This window comes from Trypanosoma brucei, chromosome 7, assembly GCF_000002445.2.
Source record: "Trypanosoma brucei brucei TREU927 chromosome 7, complete sequence".
Taxonomy (NCBI): Eukaryota; Euglenozoa; class Kinetoplastea; order Trypanosomatida; family Trypanosomatidae; genus Trypanosoma; species Trypanosoma brucei.
In genome coordinates this window covers 672643-687596 of record NC_007280.1, presented here as the reverse complement: position 1 = coordinate 687596, position 14954 = coordinate 672643, and the positions used below count along the sequence as shown (strand labels likewise).

Below are 14954 nucleotides of genomic sequence, written 5' to 3'. Positions count from 1 at the left end.
TGTGCTGAAGGAAAAGGAGTAACACAGACTGCGTTCTGAGCAAATAAAAAAAGGAAAGAAAAAGGGAGGGACAGAACAGTGAAAGAAAGAAAATGCACCTTTGGCGCCCTAAGCGTGACAGGAAAAAATTAAAGGAAAATGGACTGAAATCTATTTTATTGTTCGTGGTAATGAAGGAAGGCGAGATAAGAAAAAAAAAAGAAAAAAAGCAAGAAGCAGTGTAACCGTTTGTGAGGCGGATTTTTTTTCTTTTAGCTTACATGTTCATATTACCTTACGTCATTAATTATAACATTTTTCTTTGAAATGAAAAAGGGATAGGGGCGGCACAGAGCCAAAAATAAATAATAATAATAATGATAATAACAGTGATAAGACAAGAGACAAAACAAAATAATAAAAGGGAAACAAATAAATGAGAGGGTGAGAGAAAAGGAAAGGGTGGTGAGAGGTTATAAAATGGGATTTATCAAGAGGAGACAATTGGGAGAAGGAAAGAAGATGAAGAGGGGAGGGACTGAAGGTTTTTTTTTCTCCTCTCTCTCTTTTCTTTTCTTTTCTTTTCTTCTCTTCTCTTTCTCTCATTATTATTATTGAAAATATTTTTTTTCTTTTTTTATTTTCTATTTTTGTTATAATGCACTTCCCCCCATCCCCAAAATGAAAGTTATTTTATTTTTACTTTTGCTTTTTTTTTTGTTTAGTTTTATTTATTTCCACCTCTCGTATATATTTTTTTGTGTTTCGTTTTTATGATCACCTTCCCAATCAGAATGCTCTCTCCTCTTGTTTACCCTTTTGTTTTGTTTTTTGTTTGCTTGGTGTTATTTTCATTTGGAGTCATCTCTTATTTTATTTTACTGCTTTGCATCATCTTCCTTCCGGTAAATGTCTTAGAGCTTTGAAAAGGATCAGGGAAGACCAAAAAAAAAAAGTGATAAAAATACAAAAAAAAAGAAAGGAGGGGGAAAAAACAAAACGAAACAAAAACAAAAACACAACATACTGTCATTGCGGTGATAGTTTTATTTTAAGCTGTTTTTTAAGGGGGGGGGGAAAAATAAAATAAAAAGAGGTGCATTTTCGCCGTTTTTGCACCCCCCTTTTCCTTTTCCCTTTTCTCCTTTCCTTCACGCTTCTCCTCTTACCTTCCTTTTATTTTTCTTTTTACCTTTTTTCCTTTTGCTTCTTCGTTTTTGTTTTTTATTTGTGCTTTCGTTCTCCCCTCAACTTCACTTAAATTTATTGTTATTATCATTATTTTTGTTTTTATTGTTTTATTTACTTGCTAACTCACTCTCTTAGTTTTGCTTTTTATTTTTATTTGTGTTATGGTTAATGTACATCTGGTATGGATAAATTTATATGAAGGTGCGTTTTTTAGTTTTTAGTTTATTTTTATTTTAGTTGATGTTTTCGTTGCGGTAAAGGTGAAGGTAAGCGGTGTTTGTCAAGAAAAAAAAAGAAAAACGGGAACAAGAAGAACTTTTGAAGTATTTCGGAATTGTTATTCATTTTTTTATCTTTATTTTATGTGTGTGTGTGTGTTTTTTTTTTTACCGGTTATTTTATTATTTTTGTTGTTATTGTTATTGTTATTATTATCTTTATTTTTGTTACGATTGTAATTGTTACATTATTCTATATCCCAATGTGTGCTTTCACCCCCTCTTTTTCGTTTTTTTTTCTACGATGGGGACTTTATTTATATATTTTGTAGCATTCTCGATTTATCACTTGAAATATTTAATTCGTTGTATGAATTGTTATCATTTTTTTCATTATTATGAGTTGTTTTTTTTCTTTTTGGAGGTTATTATTATCATTATTATTGTTATTATTGTCAGTAGTTTGTTACATGAGCGACGGAAGGGAGAGTATGAACAAAAAGGACTGGAAAAGGAATGAGATAATTGAAAAAAAAAAGAATGAATAAGAAAACGGAAGGGAAAGTTAACTGTCATGAATATGAGTATGAATGTGGTGATTTTATTACCATTATTGTTATTATGAATTGTTTTAATTTATATTTCAGTTGTTATTTTTATTATCTTTATTATCTTTATTATTTTAATCATTTTAACTATTTTAACTATTTTTGTTATTTCTCCCTTTAACAAGAAAAAAACAACAACCTCCGAACACCTTCTCATCTAATTACTTTATTGATGCTATTTTTCTTTTTCCCTCTTCTTTGTTTTGTTTACCTTCCGTGTGTTTATAAATGTATTCCTTCTTGAAAAGAGGGAGGGACGGGAGGAGGAGGGGGAAAAAAATGTCTTTTTTGTTTTCCCCCTTCCTTTCCCCCTTTCCCCCTTTCCCCCTTTTCATTCTCTTTCTTTCTTTTTTTTTTTATATTCCTTACGGCGTTAGACACGCAACGCCTTTTTATTTTTGCTTACCTATTTATGTTAGTATTATTGTTATGGGTACCAATCATCATCGCCACACACGAATGTATGAATGTGTTTATATATATATATATATTATATTATATTATATTTCCATGAATACGTATGCGTATACGTGTGTACGTGTATGGGAGTAAATGCAGGGAAAAAAGTAAAGGAAACAAAAACAAGAAGAGAGAAATAAACACAAAAGGGGAAATACATGCAATATCACTTATTCTTGTTGTTATTTTTGTTTATGCGGTTTTTGAGGAATTTTGCTTTTGTTTTATTATGTTTTATTATGTTTTGTTTTGTTGCGTATTTTTGTGTGTGTTTGTGTGTGGTTTCCCCTTCTCCTTCTTTTGTTTCGTTTAATTTGATATGTTCCTACCACTTTTGTTTGTGCTGACTAAATATATTTTTATGCTGATGCAAAGGGAAGACGAAAATAAGTAAATAAATAAATTTAATTAATGATATATCTTTTGCGCCACCGTGGAGGGGAAAGAAAATAGGAATAAAAATAAAAATAAAGGGTTGAATCTGAAGGAACCAAAGGAAAAGAAAAAAAACTTAAAGGAGATGAAAACAAAGGCGCACCGGAAGGAAAAAGGAAAATAAATTGAGTGGACGGCACTAATGCAAATGCAAGGCAACGAAAGGTATTTAAAAAAAAATATGTAATGATATCGTTTTTTTTTTTTAAAATGCTGAGGCAGAGGATGGATGACATATTTTTGAAGGAAATGTAAAACAGTTGAAGCAGCCCGTTCTCTACGGCTATCTTCCTTTTCCCCCTTTTTTTATTGGTTGTTTTCATAACTTCCGTTTCTCAGCCGCTACAGCGCTTTTACCACCCCCACCACACTCCATTAACACTTTTGCTGATTTGATTATCATCCCGTAATGTGTGGTTGAGGGCCCCCTGTTTTTTTTCCCCCTTCTTTAGCCGAAATTGTTACAGAACGTTAAGGTTGTGCTGAGGAAGGAATAACAAGGGGGAAAACGAAAAGAAAAAAAAAATGAAAAAAACAGCTAATAAATAAATGAAAGGGCGCAAAAAGGGATAACAAACGATGCAGAACACCTCAGAGTTGAATAAAGTACAATGAGGAAATATATATATATATATATATATATAATAAAAGATAAAAGATAAAAGATAAAAGATGAATGCGAGCAACAACAATAACATATGCGCATACGCGTGGAATTAGGAGAAAATATTGTTTTGTTTACTAAGGAAGAGATGCGAGAGAAGGGAAAAAGGAGAAAAGATCGTCTGTCACTACGTATGGCTTTCTGTTGTGGAAGTGGTAAGGTAAATAATAAAATTGTGTATGTATGAGTATAAATGTGCTTGTGCTTGTGCTTGTGTGTGTGTGTGTGAAAGAAATGAAAGAATAAATAAATAAATAAATGAATATATATATATATATATATTCACACGCAAACGCACGTGTGCACTAACAATGATGATAAGAGGAGTACAAGGAGTTCTTAAGGAAGAGGGGAGGGGGGAAATTGTGGGAAAAGAGAATGAGAGGACGCGACTATAGTAATGCATTTTCCTCCCTCTGCAGTCCCTCATTTCCCCCCTTTCTTTTCTTTCATTTGCTTCCTTTGAAACTTCTAAGGGGGAGGGGAAAAAATGAAATGAAAACCTTGGTTCCCTTCGCCCCTTCACTCCTTCACCCCCTCATCCCTTCACCCCTTCACTCCTTCACACACACACACACATATATATACTCGGACATACGGTAGTAAAATGACTGAGGAAAAAGAAAACGAAAGGAGAGAGAAAATAAGAAAAAGAGAAAAAAAAACATGCTAGGAATAAGGATTTTTTTTTTAACTGACACTTTTTTGTCGTTTTATCCCTCCACCCCTGTCCACCGCCGTTGTTGTTAATGCCGTCATAAAAAAACTACCATGTCTCTTCTTTTCCCTGCTTATCACGCTTCAATCAAGGAGGATGGGAATGAGCAATTGATGCACGTTAATAATGAGGGAAGTGGCGATGACTCAATGGAAGAATGATTTATGTGAATGAATAAAGTAAAGGTGAAGTTGAGAGGGCATAGGAGAGAAAAAAAAAAGGGTGACAACGAGAAACGCACTCATACACGCGGTGGACGGCGGTAATAATGACAACAGAGAGGAAAACAAAGAACCACATGGGAGAAAAAATGTAAAGAGGAATTACGAGTAGTGCCGAATGAAAAAGAAAAAGGTTCCGTTTTCTCTCTCTCTCTTCACTTTTCTTTCTTTTTTCTTTTTTCTTACTTTGCCTTTTACTTTACCTTTCTTTTTTGTTTTGTTGTTTTGATTTCATTTCATATTGACAATTTCAGATGACACTGCACTTCTTGTGTTTTCCTTTCCTTTATACCCCTGGAAAAAGCACAAAACGAATTGAGCGTGATAAAGTCGAAGAGGAAAAATGTGTGTAAGTGATCCATGTTGAACCGTCTCCAGAGGAGGGAGGTGCTTGCCTGTCTAGCACCTGCCTGTCCGTTTGCTGCAGTTATTTGCTGCTTCCCTTTTTGGGGGTCTCCTTCTATGTTTCTGTTTTTCCCCCTTTAATTTCCGTTACCTCTTTTCTTTCAACTCTTTTCTGTTGTTTGTTTACTGGTACCACACTGCTTCACCATTGGGGTTCCATTTATCAATGTTAGAAAGTGATAAGTGACCAATTAACAAGCGAACAATACAACTAAGCGAGAACGACCCCTCAACTGCAAAACCAGATACGCACTGGGGGCTACGATATCATTGCACATACCTAACTAAGACTGGTGTAGCGCAAAGGCAATAGACTGTGTTTAAAGGAAGTGGGAAGAAAGTCTGAGGCAATGAGCACCACTGCACTGTCTTCCGCAAAGAATGCACGGAGCCCGGGCTCCAACGCCGCCGTCTCACCTGGGAGTAAGTCGGTGAGCCTGCGTGAGGGCGCATTAAGGAGTGACCGGAAAAGCACTCGCGAGCTTTCACCACAAAGTGAACTCAAAAGTGATCGGAAGAGTATGCGCGAAATATCACACAGCGAACTCAAAAGTGACCGGAAAAGCACTCGCGAGCTTTCACCACAAAGTGAACTCAAAAGTGATCGGAAAAGCATGAGTGGAGTTTCACCACAAAGTGAACTCAAAAGTGATCGGAAGAGTATGCGCGAAATATCACACAGCGAACTCAAAAGTGACCGGAAAAGCACTCGCGAGCTTTCACCACAAAGTGAACTCAAAAGTGACAGGAAAAGCGTGCGCGACAGCGAGATGAGGAGTGCGGGGAAAAGTGGGCGAAGCGTCGAGGCGAGGTATGGTGTGCGGGACGATGGTGATGGAGAATGGAGCGAATTGGGAAGTGAGGTAACAAGTGAATTGAGGAGTAAAGCAAAAAGCGGAAGAAGGAGTGAGCGGAGGCAGGGGGGTGCCGATGAATTTGAACTCAGTGAGAGTGATGTTGATGCGCATGGGGAGAACTTTTTTGACAGCAGCAGGAGGTCAGACCGCCAGCCATCGTCGGGTGCTCCAGAAGAAGAGGAAGAAACCGAGGAGCAGATTATTATTCGGCTGCGGGAGGAGCTGAGGGAATTCGAAGCATATGAGGAGGAGATGCAGCCAAACCTGAACATGTACGAAGAGGTCATCGAACTCCGACGAGAAGCTGAGCAACTGGAGGATGACAGGAAGCGCGCATTGCTTCAGATTGATCTTGGTGATATATCCTCTTACTACGACGGTGATGTGGAACGGGAGGTGGAGGAGCTGGAGGCAGCAGTGGAGAATTCATATTTACAAGCCTGCTGGACGAAAGAGCGCCAACGATACATCGCAAGGAACGAGACGGACCTTCCTGAGTGGTGGCGTGTGGATATCATGAAGTTGGGATTTCGTTTGAGGGAGGCCAAAAGGTCATTTGATTCAAGTAATCGTGTTGCCCAAGACTTATATCGTGCCCACGAGGTGAAGGTGAACGCTACCACCGACTCTCGTGACAAGGCAAAAGCTGAACTGCGGCAAGAGATCGCTGCGGAGTTGAACGAGCTGCGTCAGCGGCGGGAACGTCTGTTGGTTATAGACAAGGAACAACGTTTCCACTTACGCCGTGGTACTCACGTGAAGGAGCTGCAGGTGACGTCGAAAAGGCGTCAGGATGCTCTGGAGGCCCGAGTTGTGGGTGAGGAGAATAGGCACTTTGGTGCTTCTGTGGAGCTGAAACGTACAGTCAAAGACCTTGAGATGGAACTCATTCAGTTGCGGCGCGAGCTGAAGGATGCGAAAGTCAGTGGCGAGAGTATCGTTCAAGAGCTACGGAAGCATTTGTTGGATGTCACAAGAAGTGGAGAAGAGGTTCGAAAAGCGCGACAAGATTACGAGGAGGAGAATTCAGACTTGATGTCGCTCAAGCACGAGCTGCAGTGCGTTCTTCACTACATCCGTGTCCGTGCTCGTGAAGCCAACTACTGAGGTACGCCCGCTCACACCTGCAACGGGTATCTTTATGTACGTATATATATGTGTGTGTGTGTATGGATGCGGACCTTTCTTCATTGCAAGTGTTGTGGGGGGCGAAGGGCCATGTCTTTATGCTAACCGCATTAATATTTTAAGGTTTATGTATTTAAAGTTTGTGGGTAGTGAGACTGTTTTGTCAAGGAAGGCACTCGAAGAGGAAGGGGGGGGGGGAGGTGTATGAGGTCTGTGAAAGCAGTAAATAAAAGTGTATGATTTGTACATAAGTCTTGTGTACGTAATTGCTTAAGTGAACCCCATATGGAGTGCACAATCGCCCTTTTGTCGTTTTGTTATATTACGCTTCTGTTTACTCTCCTTTCTCTCCATCATTATTATTGTTACTGTTGGGACTTTCAGTCCCTCTCTTCTCGCCTCTACGTGGGGCATGCGTGTGGTTGGCTGATGGAGGGGAGGAGGTGATGGAAGGAGGTAAGTGAAGATGTGAGGGGGTTACCGGTTACAGGCAAATATTGTTTTTCTGTGTGAGGGCCGTTGCGGTGCGGCGTTTCAATTTTCTTTTTTTCTTTTTACTCGTTATTGCCCCGTTCCTGCCGCTTACGTGTGGTTGAGGAGCGTGTCGTTGTACTTTTTCCCCCCCTTTTCGTCTTTTTTTTGCCCCCGTTGCTGTCAAAAATTTTCTACTTCACCGGCTCCAACCCTGTTCTTGTGTAGGTTCCTTTCTTCACATGTACAACGAAGCAGAGGAACCGAACGAACTCAATACTAAAGTACGACAAATGCAGACTTGAAGTGAATGAATGAAAGAAAGCAAACAGAGGCTAAAGGAAGCGGGAAACCGTCCTTGTGACTGCTTTCGCTGTTTTTTTTCTTTTGTAATCCGAGTTTGTAATGAGAGGTTTGAGGTTGCCTATTTGGAGCTGTCGCTGGGTTGTGTACGCGTATGGGAAGGCGGAACTATGGTGGAATGAGACGCGTATGCATGCGTGTGTGTGTGTGTGGGGTGTGTGAAAAAGAAAGGGAACATAAGATGTGCCGTCGCATACGCAGATACGCAGTTTAGTGTTAAGGCTGCGGCAAGAGATAATATGGGAAAAAATAACGAATTACAATTGGATCCGCAAACTCCGTCTTGCCCATTTGTTTCGTTATCTATTTTCTCTGCCTCTCTTTTTTTCCTCTTTTTTCCTCTCTTTCCCCCTCCTTTGAATTCGATCATTATCCACATGTCCTGCTTTCTCTTTTTTTTATTATTGCCCCTTTTCTTCCTCTTGTTGCTTGCGTAGGGGAAGAGTGAGGAGGAATGCAAGGGGAAATTCCCGACAGTTTTCTCCCTGGTGCATTAAAACTTTTTAAATTTTTACCTTGGTTTCTGTTACTGCCACCGTTGTCACCACTAAGAATCATCCCAACTCCAGTAGTTGCAATTGCGGGTGAGGTTTTTTTTCTGTTTGCGTCTCTGGAAGGGAAAATAAAAGGTGAAGAAATAGTAACTAACTGAGGATGGATGGCGCAAACAAGCGAGCTGAAAACCATAATAACAGAAAACTCAATGAAAACAAGAAGAAATAAGTAAAATAGCGAAAGAATAAAATTATACAGAAAAAACTTTTGAAAAAAGGGATTGAGGTTAGCAACAACGTTAACAAATGTACTACGAAAAAGCAACAGCAACAAGGAAAAGTAAAAGGAGGGGAAAGGCTTATTAGTGTGCTCAAGTGGAGCGAGGTTAGGCGGGAAACGGAGCTGAACTTGGAATTACGAGTAGTGCCGAATGAAAAAGAAAAAGGTTCCGTTTTCTCTCTCTCTCTTCACTTTTCTTTCTTTTTTCTTTTTTCTTACTTTGCCTTTTACTTTACCTTTCTTTTTTGTTTTGTTGTTTTGATTTCATTTCATATTGACAATTTCAGATGACACTGCACTTCTTGTGTTTTCCTTTCCTTTATACCCCTGGAAAAAGCACAAAACGAATTGAGCGTGATAAAGTCGAAGAGGAAAAATGTGTGTAAGTGATCCATGTTGAACCGTCTCCAGAGGAGGGAGGTGCTTGCCTGTCTAGCACCTGCCTGTCCGTTTGCTGCAGTTATTTGCTGCTTCCCTTTTTGGGGGTCTCCTTCTATGTTTCTGTTTTTCCCCCTTTAATTTCCGTTACCTCTTTTCTTTCAACTCTTTTCTGTTGTTTGTTTACTGGTACCACACTGCTTCACCATTGGGGTTCCATTTATCAATGTTAGAAAGTGATAAGTGACCAATTAACAAGCGAACAATACAACTAAGCGAGAACGACCCCTCAACTGCAAAACCAGATACGCACTGGGGGCTACGATATCATTGCACATACCTAACTAAGACTGGTGTAGCGCAAAGGCAATAGACTGTGTTTAAAGGAAGTGGGAAGAAAGTCTGAGGCAATGAGCACCACTGCACTGTCTTCCGCAAAGAATGCACGGAGCCCGGGCTCCAACGCCGCCGTCTCACCTGGGAGTAAGTTGGCGAGCCTGCGTGAGGGCGCATCAACGGGTGTGGCGAAGGATGAGGCGGAAAGTGCTGCTCTCGGAGGACTGGCAGGAGGAGACGCTGAAGGATTGGCAGCAGGAGCTATGTCAGGACTAGCGGAAACGGCGACTGAAGCTGCCGCCGATGAGTTGGGTGATGCCGCATCTGAGGACCAGGCAAATTTCTTTTCTGAGAAGTTAGTCGAAGTCATCCCCCAGTGCAATGAAATCGAAGGGGAAAGGGATCTTAATGGTGAACTTTTGGGGGAGGAGGCCCCGCGAACGGATGAAGGTGACGTCAATAATGTGGGGTGCTCGAGTGCGGCTGAGTCGCTGCCCCAAGAAGAAGTGGAAGAAACCGAGGAGCAGATTATTATTCGGCTGCAGAAGGAGCTGAGGGAATTCGAAGCATATGAGAAAGAGATGCAGCCAAACCTGAACATATACGAAGATATCATCGAACTCCGACGAGAAGCTGAGCAACTGGAGGATGACAGGAAGCGCGCATTGCTTCAGATTGATCTTGGTGATATATCCTCTTACTACGACGGTGATGTGGAACGGGAGGTGGAGGAGCTGGAGGCAGCAGTGGAGAATTCATATTTACAAGCCTGCTGGACGAAAGAGCGCCAACGATACATCGCAAGGAACGAGACGGACCTTCCTGAGTGGTGGCGTGTAAATGTCAAAGACTTGCCATCTCGTCTGAAGGATGCCAGAGCATCATTTGATTCAAGTAATCGTGTTGCCCAAGACTTATATCGTGCCCACGAGGTGAAGGTGAACGCTACCACCGACTCTCGTGACAAGGCAAAAGCTGAAATATTTAATGGGATGAAGGCTGAAATTGAGGCTACGAAGGGAGAACGTGAACGTCTACGGCAACTGCAGAAGGATCAGTTGTTCCATTTACGCCGTGGTACTCACGTGAAGGATCAGTTGTTGACCACGACGAAGGAAAGAGACATTCGTGAGGCACGCGTGGCTGACATGGAAAGTAAGTTGGTGCAACAGCGGTATGCCTTAAATAATGAGATGAAGGAGTTGAATGGAGACATTGAAGGGTTAAAGCGTTTGTTGACTGATCAAAAGCACGCTTCTCGGGAGACATTGGAAACGCTGAAGAAGCAGCATGTGGCTGTCGATAGCAGCAGAGGAGAACTATCGGAGGCTCGCGAGAAGTACGAACGCGAAAATTCGGAGTTGATGCTGCTGAAGCATGACCTGCAGACCGTTCTTCACTATATCAGGGTCCGTGCGCGGGAGGCCGACAAATAGGATCGTATTACGCTCCATGTTCAGTTTTTCATCGCCAAATATATCCTTTCGTTTTATGTATGAGGTTAATTACGTTAAGGAGGGTGTATTTCATGTGATGAACTTTTTGTTTTTGTCTCTTAATTGAAGAACCAACATGTTATTGAGGGCGGGGGAGACATAAATAACTGAGATGAGAATGGGATCATGTATTTACGGAGGTGGAGGGCGTGAGTTTACGATAACCACGGCGACGATACAGGCAAAACACGCGTCGATGATTTTGTTATTTACTTTGTGGCATGTGCTTGAAACCATATGTAATTTGGCACTGCTGTCGTGCCGCGTAGTTACGGTCAAAGAAGTGCAGATGCACTACGTGGGGGGAAGGCATCAATGTTATACGGATGAGAGTGCCGCTCCCGCTGTGAAAAGCGGTGTCACGTGATGGTTGAGGTAGAGGGGGTTGAAAAGCTCTTCACTCAACCAGAGGAGATATGCAGTGGGATTTTGAGAGGTGTTGTTTGGGGATCTCTATACTTGTACGTCCGTGTCACTCTAGTCCCCTGGTCGCGTCACAAGTAATTTCAATCTATCATGAGGGATTATGGGGGCTTCCCTAACTGTCCCCACTCTCCTTCATTCCCTTTTTCTACAACCTCAGGTGAAAGTTAGTGTGGCCACCCCGCTGCCATTCCATTCGAAAGGTAGGTGCAAGGTTGTGGTCCCAACGGATGCTACGCTGCAGCCGCTTATTATTATTTTTTTTTTGCCACAGGTTATATATATATATATATATATTTTTTTTTTGTGTGTGTGTTGATCGAACGCACGGTATCTATATTATTTGTTTACCTGTATTATTCTTGACCATTTCAGTATCACGCTCCTTTTCCCACTATTGTGTGAGACGGCGACGGAAGAGCAAAACTGTGGAAGTGTTGAGGGCGTGAGGGGAATCGAAAGCGAACGAACAGGCTTATTGTGACTCTCAGTGTCATGCACTGACTATTATTGTCATTTTTTTTTTCGATTCCGGCGGGTGTAGAAACCCGGAGGTTCATCTTGATTAAGAAAGAAGCAGAAAAAAAGTAAATGATGTTTGTACCTGTTGGAGGGAGGATCTAGTACATTTTAAAGATTATGAAAAGCTGTTTTACTACTATCGATATGTTTGTTATTTGTTGTAGGGAAAGTCAAAGAAAGGAATAAGAGGAAATAAAGATTCGCCAAATCAAAAGATGTTGTATGTGTAGGGCTTTAGTAAACCGATTTGTTGTTTTTTTAACGCATTTATTTTCATTTGAAAAAGCCGTCAAATGCAGAAAGGAGAGGAAGAAGGTTTTTGCTGCTCTTTTCGCCTTGGTTGTTAAATTGACCTCATGACATGTGTGGTTGCTTGTTTATAGCAGGGACAACCCCATTTTGCAGTGTCGAGTCGCTTCATTCATTGTTATTGCGCACTTTCTTTTCGTTTTGCCTTCTCTCTCCTCCCTACAATTGCACTTTTGCACAAACGTAAAGTTGCATGCCATGGCTAACTCCACTACGGCGGTGCGGTCCATCCGCTGCATTCGATCTCTTAGGCCGAATGCCGCTGCGCAGCCGACCTCGCTACACGCAACAGCAGTCAGACACAAGGAAGGTGATGGATGGTGACGCGCTTCTGGCATCCTCCAAACGAAGGGATCCGAATGGCGCACGACTTGCTCTTATGGATGCCGATAGTGGCTGCGCCAGCGATGTACTTTGCACTGTTCCAGACACCACAGACGACGACATTGTTTTGGATCCTTCTCACGGACGACAATTGCAAGAAGTGTCTGCCGCTGGTAAACGTATGAAGTTTGGTGAGCATCACCCGGCAACTCGGGGTATAGGCACTGACGTTATCGATTTGGTGACTGACGCCTTTAAGGAGGCCCGGGAACGGCTTGTTGAGAAGCGGCGACGTGTACTTTATCAAGTGACTCACCCGGATCCTTCGGACTACACATACAACGGCAAATTAGTACCGGCTCCGCCTCTTAGTTTCGGGAGGATAACAGAAGAGGCTATAAGCCTAGGGAATAAGGTGATGTTGGGGCAACATTATTCTTTGGTTAAGCAGGCAGGTATGTATCGCGACGATGAAGAAGGCGGTTCCGCAGGGCATTCGACAGCTACCTCTGTGGAGCAGCGGAGGTGTGGGCGACGCCGGACCACTCTTTACGATCAGCATACCTTTTTCTTTGAGATCAACGACTTGTATCAGGAAATTGTCCTTGTTGGCAAGGCTTGCGCTGGGAAGTCGAGCCTGTTGAATGCGCTCCTCGGTCAACAAGTAGCGAAGACAAGCAGCACACCCAACACGACGCGGAAACTTTCCTTCTATCAGAGCGTTTCCCCAGAGCAGATGCAGCGGTATCTAAACGTGAAGGGTAACGGTCTCGTGAAGTTACCGGGTGGAGGCCTTCAACTCACTTTTGTTGATGTTCCGGGGTTTGGTCTGGAGGGGATGTCTGAGCAGTGGCGTGATAAGGCAATTGAGTTGACAGATGCGTATCTCGGTGTGAGACGTTCGGTGAATACGCTTCTGCTCTGCATTGACTGCGAACGAGGACTTACTAAGGTGGATTTGCGTTACTTTACATGGTTGGAAAATCTTCATGGAGTGTTTTTTGTCGTGTTAACGAAATGCGATTCCGTGCCCCATTCGCGCGTGTGCTCTGTCATGCGGCAGATTTACAGTGTCATCACCAAGAATCGCCGAAAGTATCGCAAGGTGTTTCCGTTTATTATTCCTACCTCTGCAAATGATGGGACTAATATTGAAATGCTGCGAGGACTTATTGCTGAAACTTCTGGACTTATTCCTGGTGACAGACTTCGAAAAATTCTTAAAGCCAAAGCGGATGCTGAGATGCGGCTAGGACTCGAAAAGGAGGAGGAGAGAATTCGTGAAGCTCGATGCTTAGAGGCGCGGATGGCGAAGGCTTATTTTGAATCTACCAGAAGCGCGAGGGAAGTGGCTGGAAAGGACGCTAAGGCACCAGGGCTTAGTTTAGTGCCCTCGACTGCATCCCCGCATCCCCCACCTCAGCCTCCACTTCATACAAAACCATCTGCAAAGGAGCGGAAGTTCGTTCTTTCGTTAGACTGTGATGAGGAAGGCACCGTTGAGGCGGTACCGACTCCTGTATCGGATTCAATGGCCGATGAGCCCCTTCTGACCTTTCAAAACGATGATGATGCACCTCATATTGGTAAATCTAGAGGGGACTCCAAATTAAAGCGGCGAGAAAGGTTCCTTGCATGGCGGCGCGCGCATCCACTTCAACGACACGCAAGCGCCTACGGCGTCTTCCGACTAAACACCGGTTTGGAGCGACCTGACACTTCAACACTTGAGTTAACCTACGTTGACGGCACTCCGGATCAAACTGATGCCCAACTTCGAGAATTCGATCGTGATTCAGCTCTGAAAGGAAAGGTAATCGATCTAGAAGTAGGGGGCACGAGTTATGTTGGAGGCCCTGTGGATGTGGCTAACCATGGTGCACAGTTGGGAGTTGGGCATGGGCCAGGCAATGGTGATGGTGGTGCAGCTCCGGGTAGGACAACTGAACTGTCGGCGGTAATTGGCGCGGGGAACACGAACGGTGGTGGAAATCGCACGCTACCTGCTTCATCAAAAGGTGGTGTGTCTCGCTTCCTGAACCTTATTGACCAGTACGCGCAACGCGAGACGCAAAAACCGAGGAGCAAACGCGAACAGGCGAAGGAAGCACGCTGGCGCGCGCGCCTTCAAAAAGGATCAGGGACCAAGTTTTTTGCTGAGGAGTCAGACGGCCGAGTTGCTGAGTACAAGGCGGGGAAGAAGTTCGGCCCATCGCTGATTTCTGCCGCATGTGACGACGTGGCGGGCCGCCGTGCACAATGGGAAGCGCACACGTACATGCGCCAGGCGGTTGCTGCGCGACCCACCGCACCCTGGGCAGCTTTGGAAGTGCTAAAGAGAAGGACTGAGCGTGTGAAGCAGGATGCAGCGATGAGGGGGATGACCAAGAAAGAGTGTGAAGCATATCTCCGCAACTGTGGGCGTGTGACGGAGAAGTTTGAGGAATTTGAAGGTGAGGTAACAGCTGCAAAGTATATGAATGAGACCCGCCACACGAAAACTCTTCGCTCCCAGCAGCAAATGCATCTCAACAGCACATCTAAAATATCGTACCGCTCCATGCCAGTGGGGTTGTGGAAGCACTACGGCGAGCGTGAGACGTACTGGCCAACTCCTCGAGTCAAGGGTCGGTAGTTGGCTTTATTGGTGCATGTTGTAACGTTTTTGCCGTGTA

At 43.2% G+C, this 14954-nt stretch overlaps 3 protein-coding genes across 3 annotated transcripts, besides 22 other annotated features; all 3 read left to right on the top strand.

The window, feature by feature from the left end:
* Window positions 1-14954: part of a sequence feature (sequence corresponds to BAC RPCI93-22O10) that runs on past both edges of the window.
* Window positions 344-375: a microsatellite.
* Window positions 525-578: a microsatellite.
* Window positions 584-639: a sequence feature (AT_rich).
* Window positions 671-754: a sequence feature (A-rich).
* Window positions 924-996: a sequence feature (T-rich).
* Window positions 1105-1331: a sequence feature (A-rich).
* Window positions 1564-1641: a microsatellite.
* Window positions 1814-1842: a microsatellite.
* Window positions 1990-2106: a microsatellite.
* Window positions 2279-2354: a sequence feature (GA-rich).
* Window positions 2477-2503: a microsatellite.
* Window positions 2667-2709: a microsatellite.
* Window positions 2839-2868: a sequence feature (AT_rich).
* Window positions 2902-2927: a microsatellite.
* Window positions 3510-3534: a microsatellite.
* Window positions 3729-3782: a microsatellite.
* Window positions 3783-3835: a microsatellite.
* Window positions 4172-4219: a sequence feature (T-rich).
* Window positions 4633-4731: a sequence feature (A-rich).
* Tb927.7.2650 (hypothetical protein, conserved) lies at window positions 5249-6862 on the top strand (the record flags this gene model as incomplete). Its single annotated transcript, XM_840795.1, has 1 exon — window positions 5249-6862. One exon carries the CDS (start codon window positions 5249-5251, stop codon window positions 6860-6862), a length of 1614 nt encoding a protein of 537 aa, XP_845888.1.
* Window positions 8664-8762: a sequence feature (A-rich).
* On the top strand, window positions 9280-10641 carry Tb927.7.2640 (hypothetical protein, conserved; the record flags this gene model as incomplete). Its single annotated transcript, XM_840794.1, has 1 exon — window positions 9280-10641. One exon carries the CDS (start codon window positions 9280-9282, stop codon window positions 10639-10641), a length of 1362 nt encoding a protein of 453 aa, XP_845887.1.
* Window positions 11401-11421: a microsatellite.
* Window positions 12212-14914, top strand: Tb927.7.2630 (hypothetical protein, conserved; the record flags this gene model as incomplete). The annotated part of the gene is made up of 1 exon (XM_840793.1): window positions 12212-14914. One exon carries the CDS (start codon window positions 12212-12214, stop codon window positions 14912-14914), a length of 2703 nt encoding a protein of 900 aa, XP_845886.1.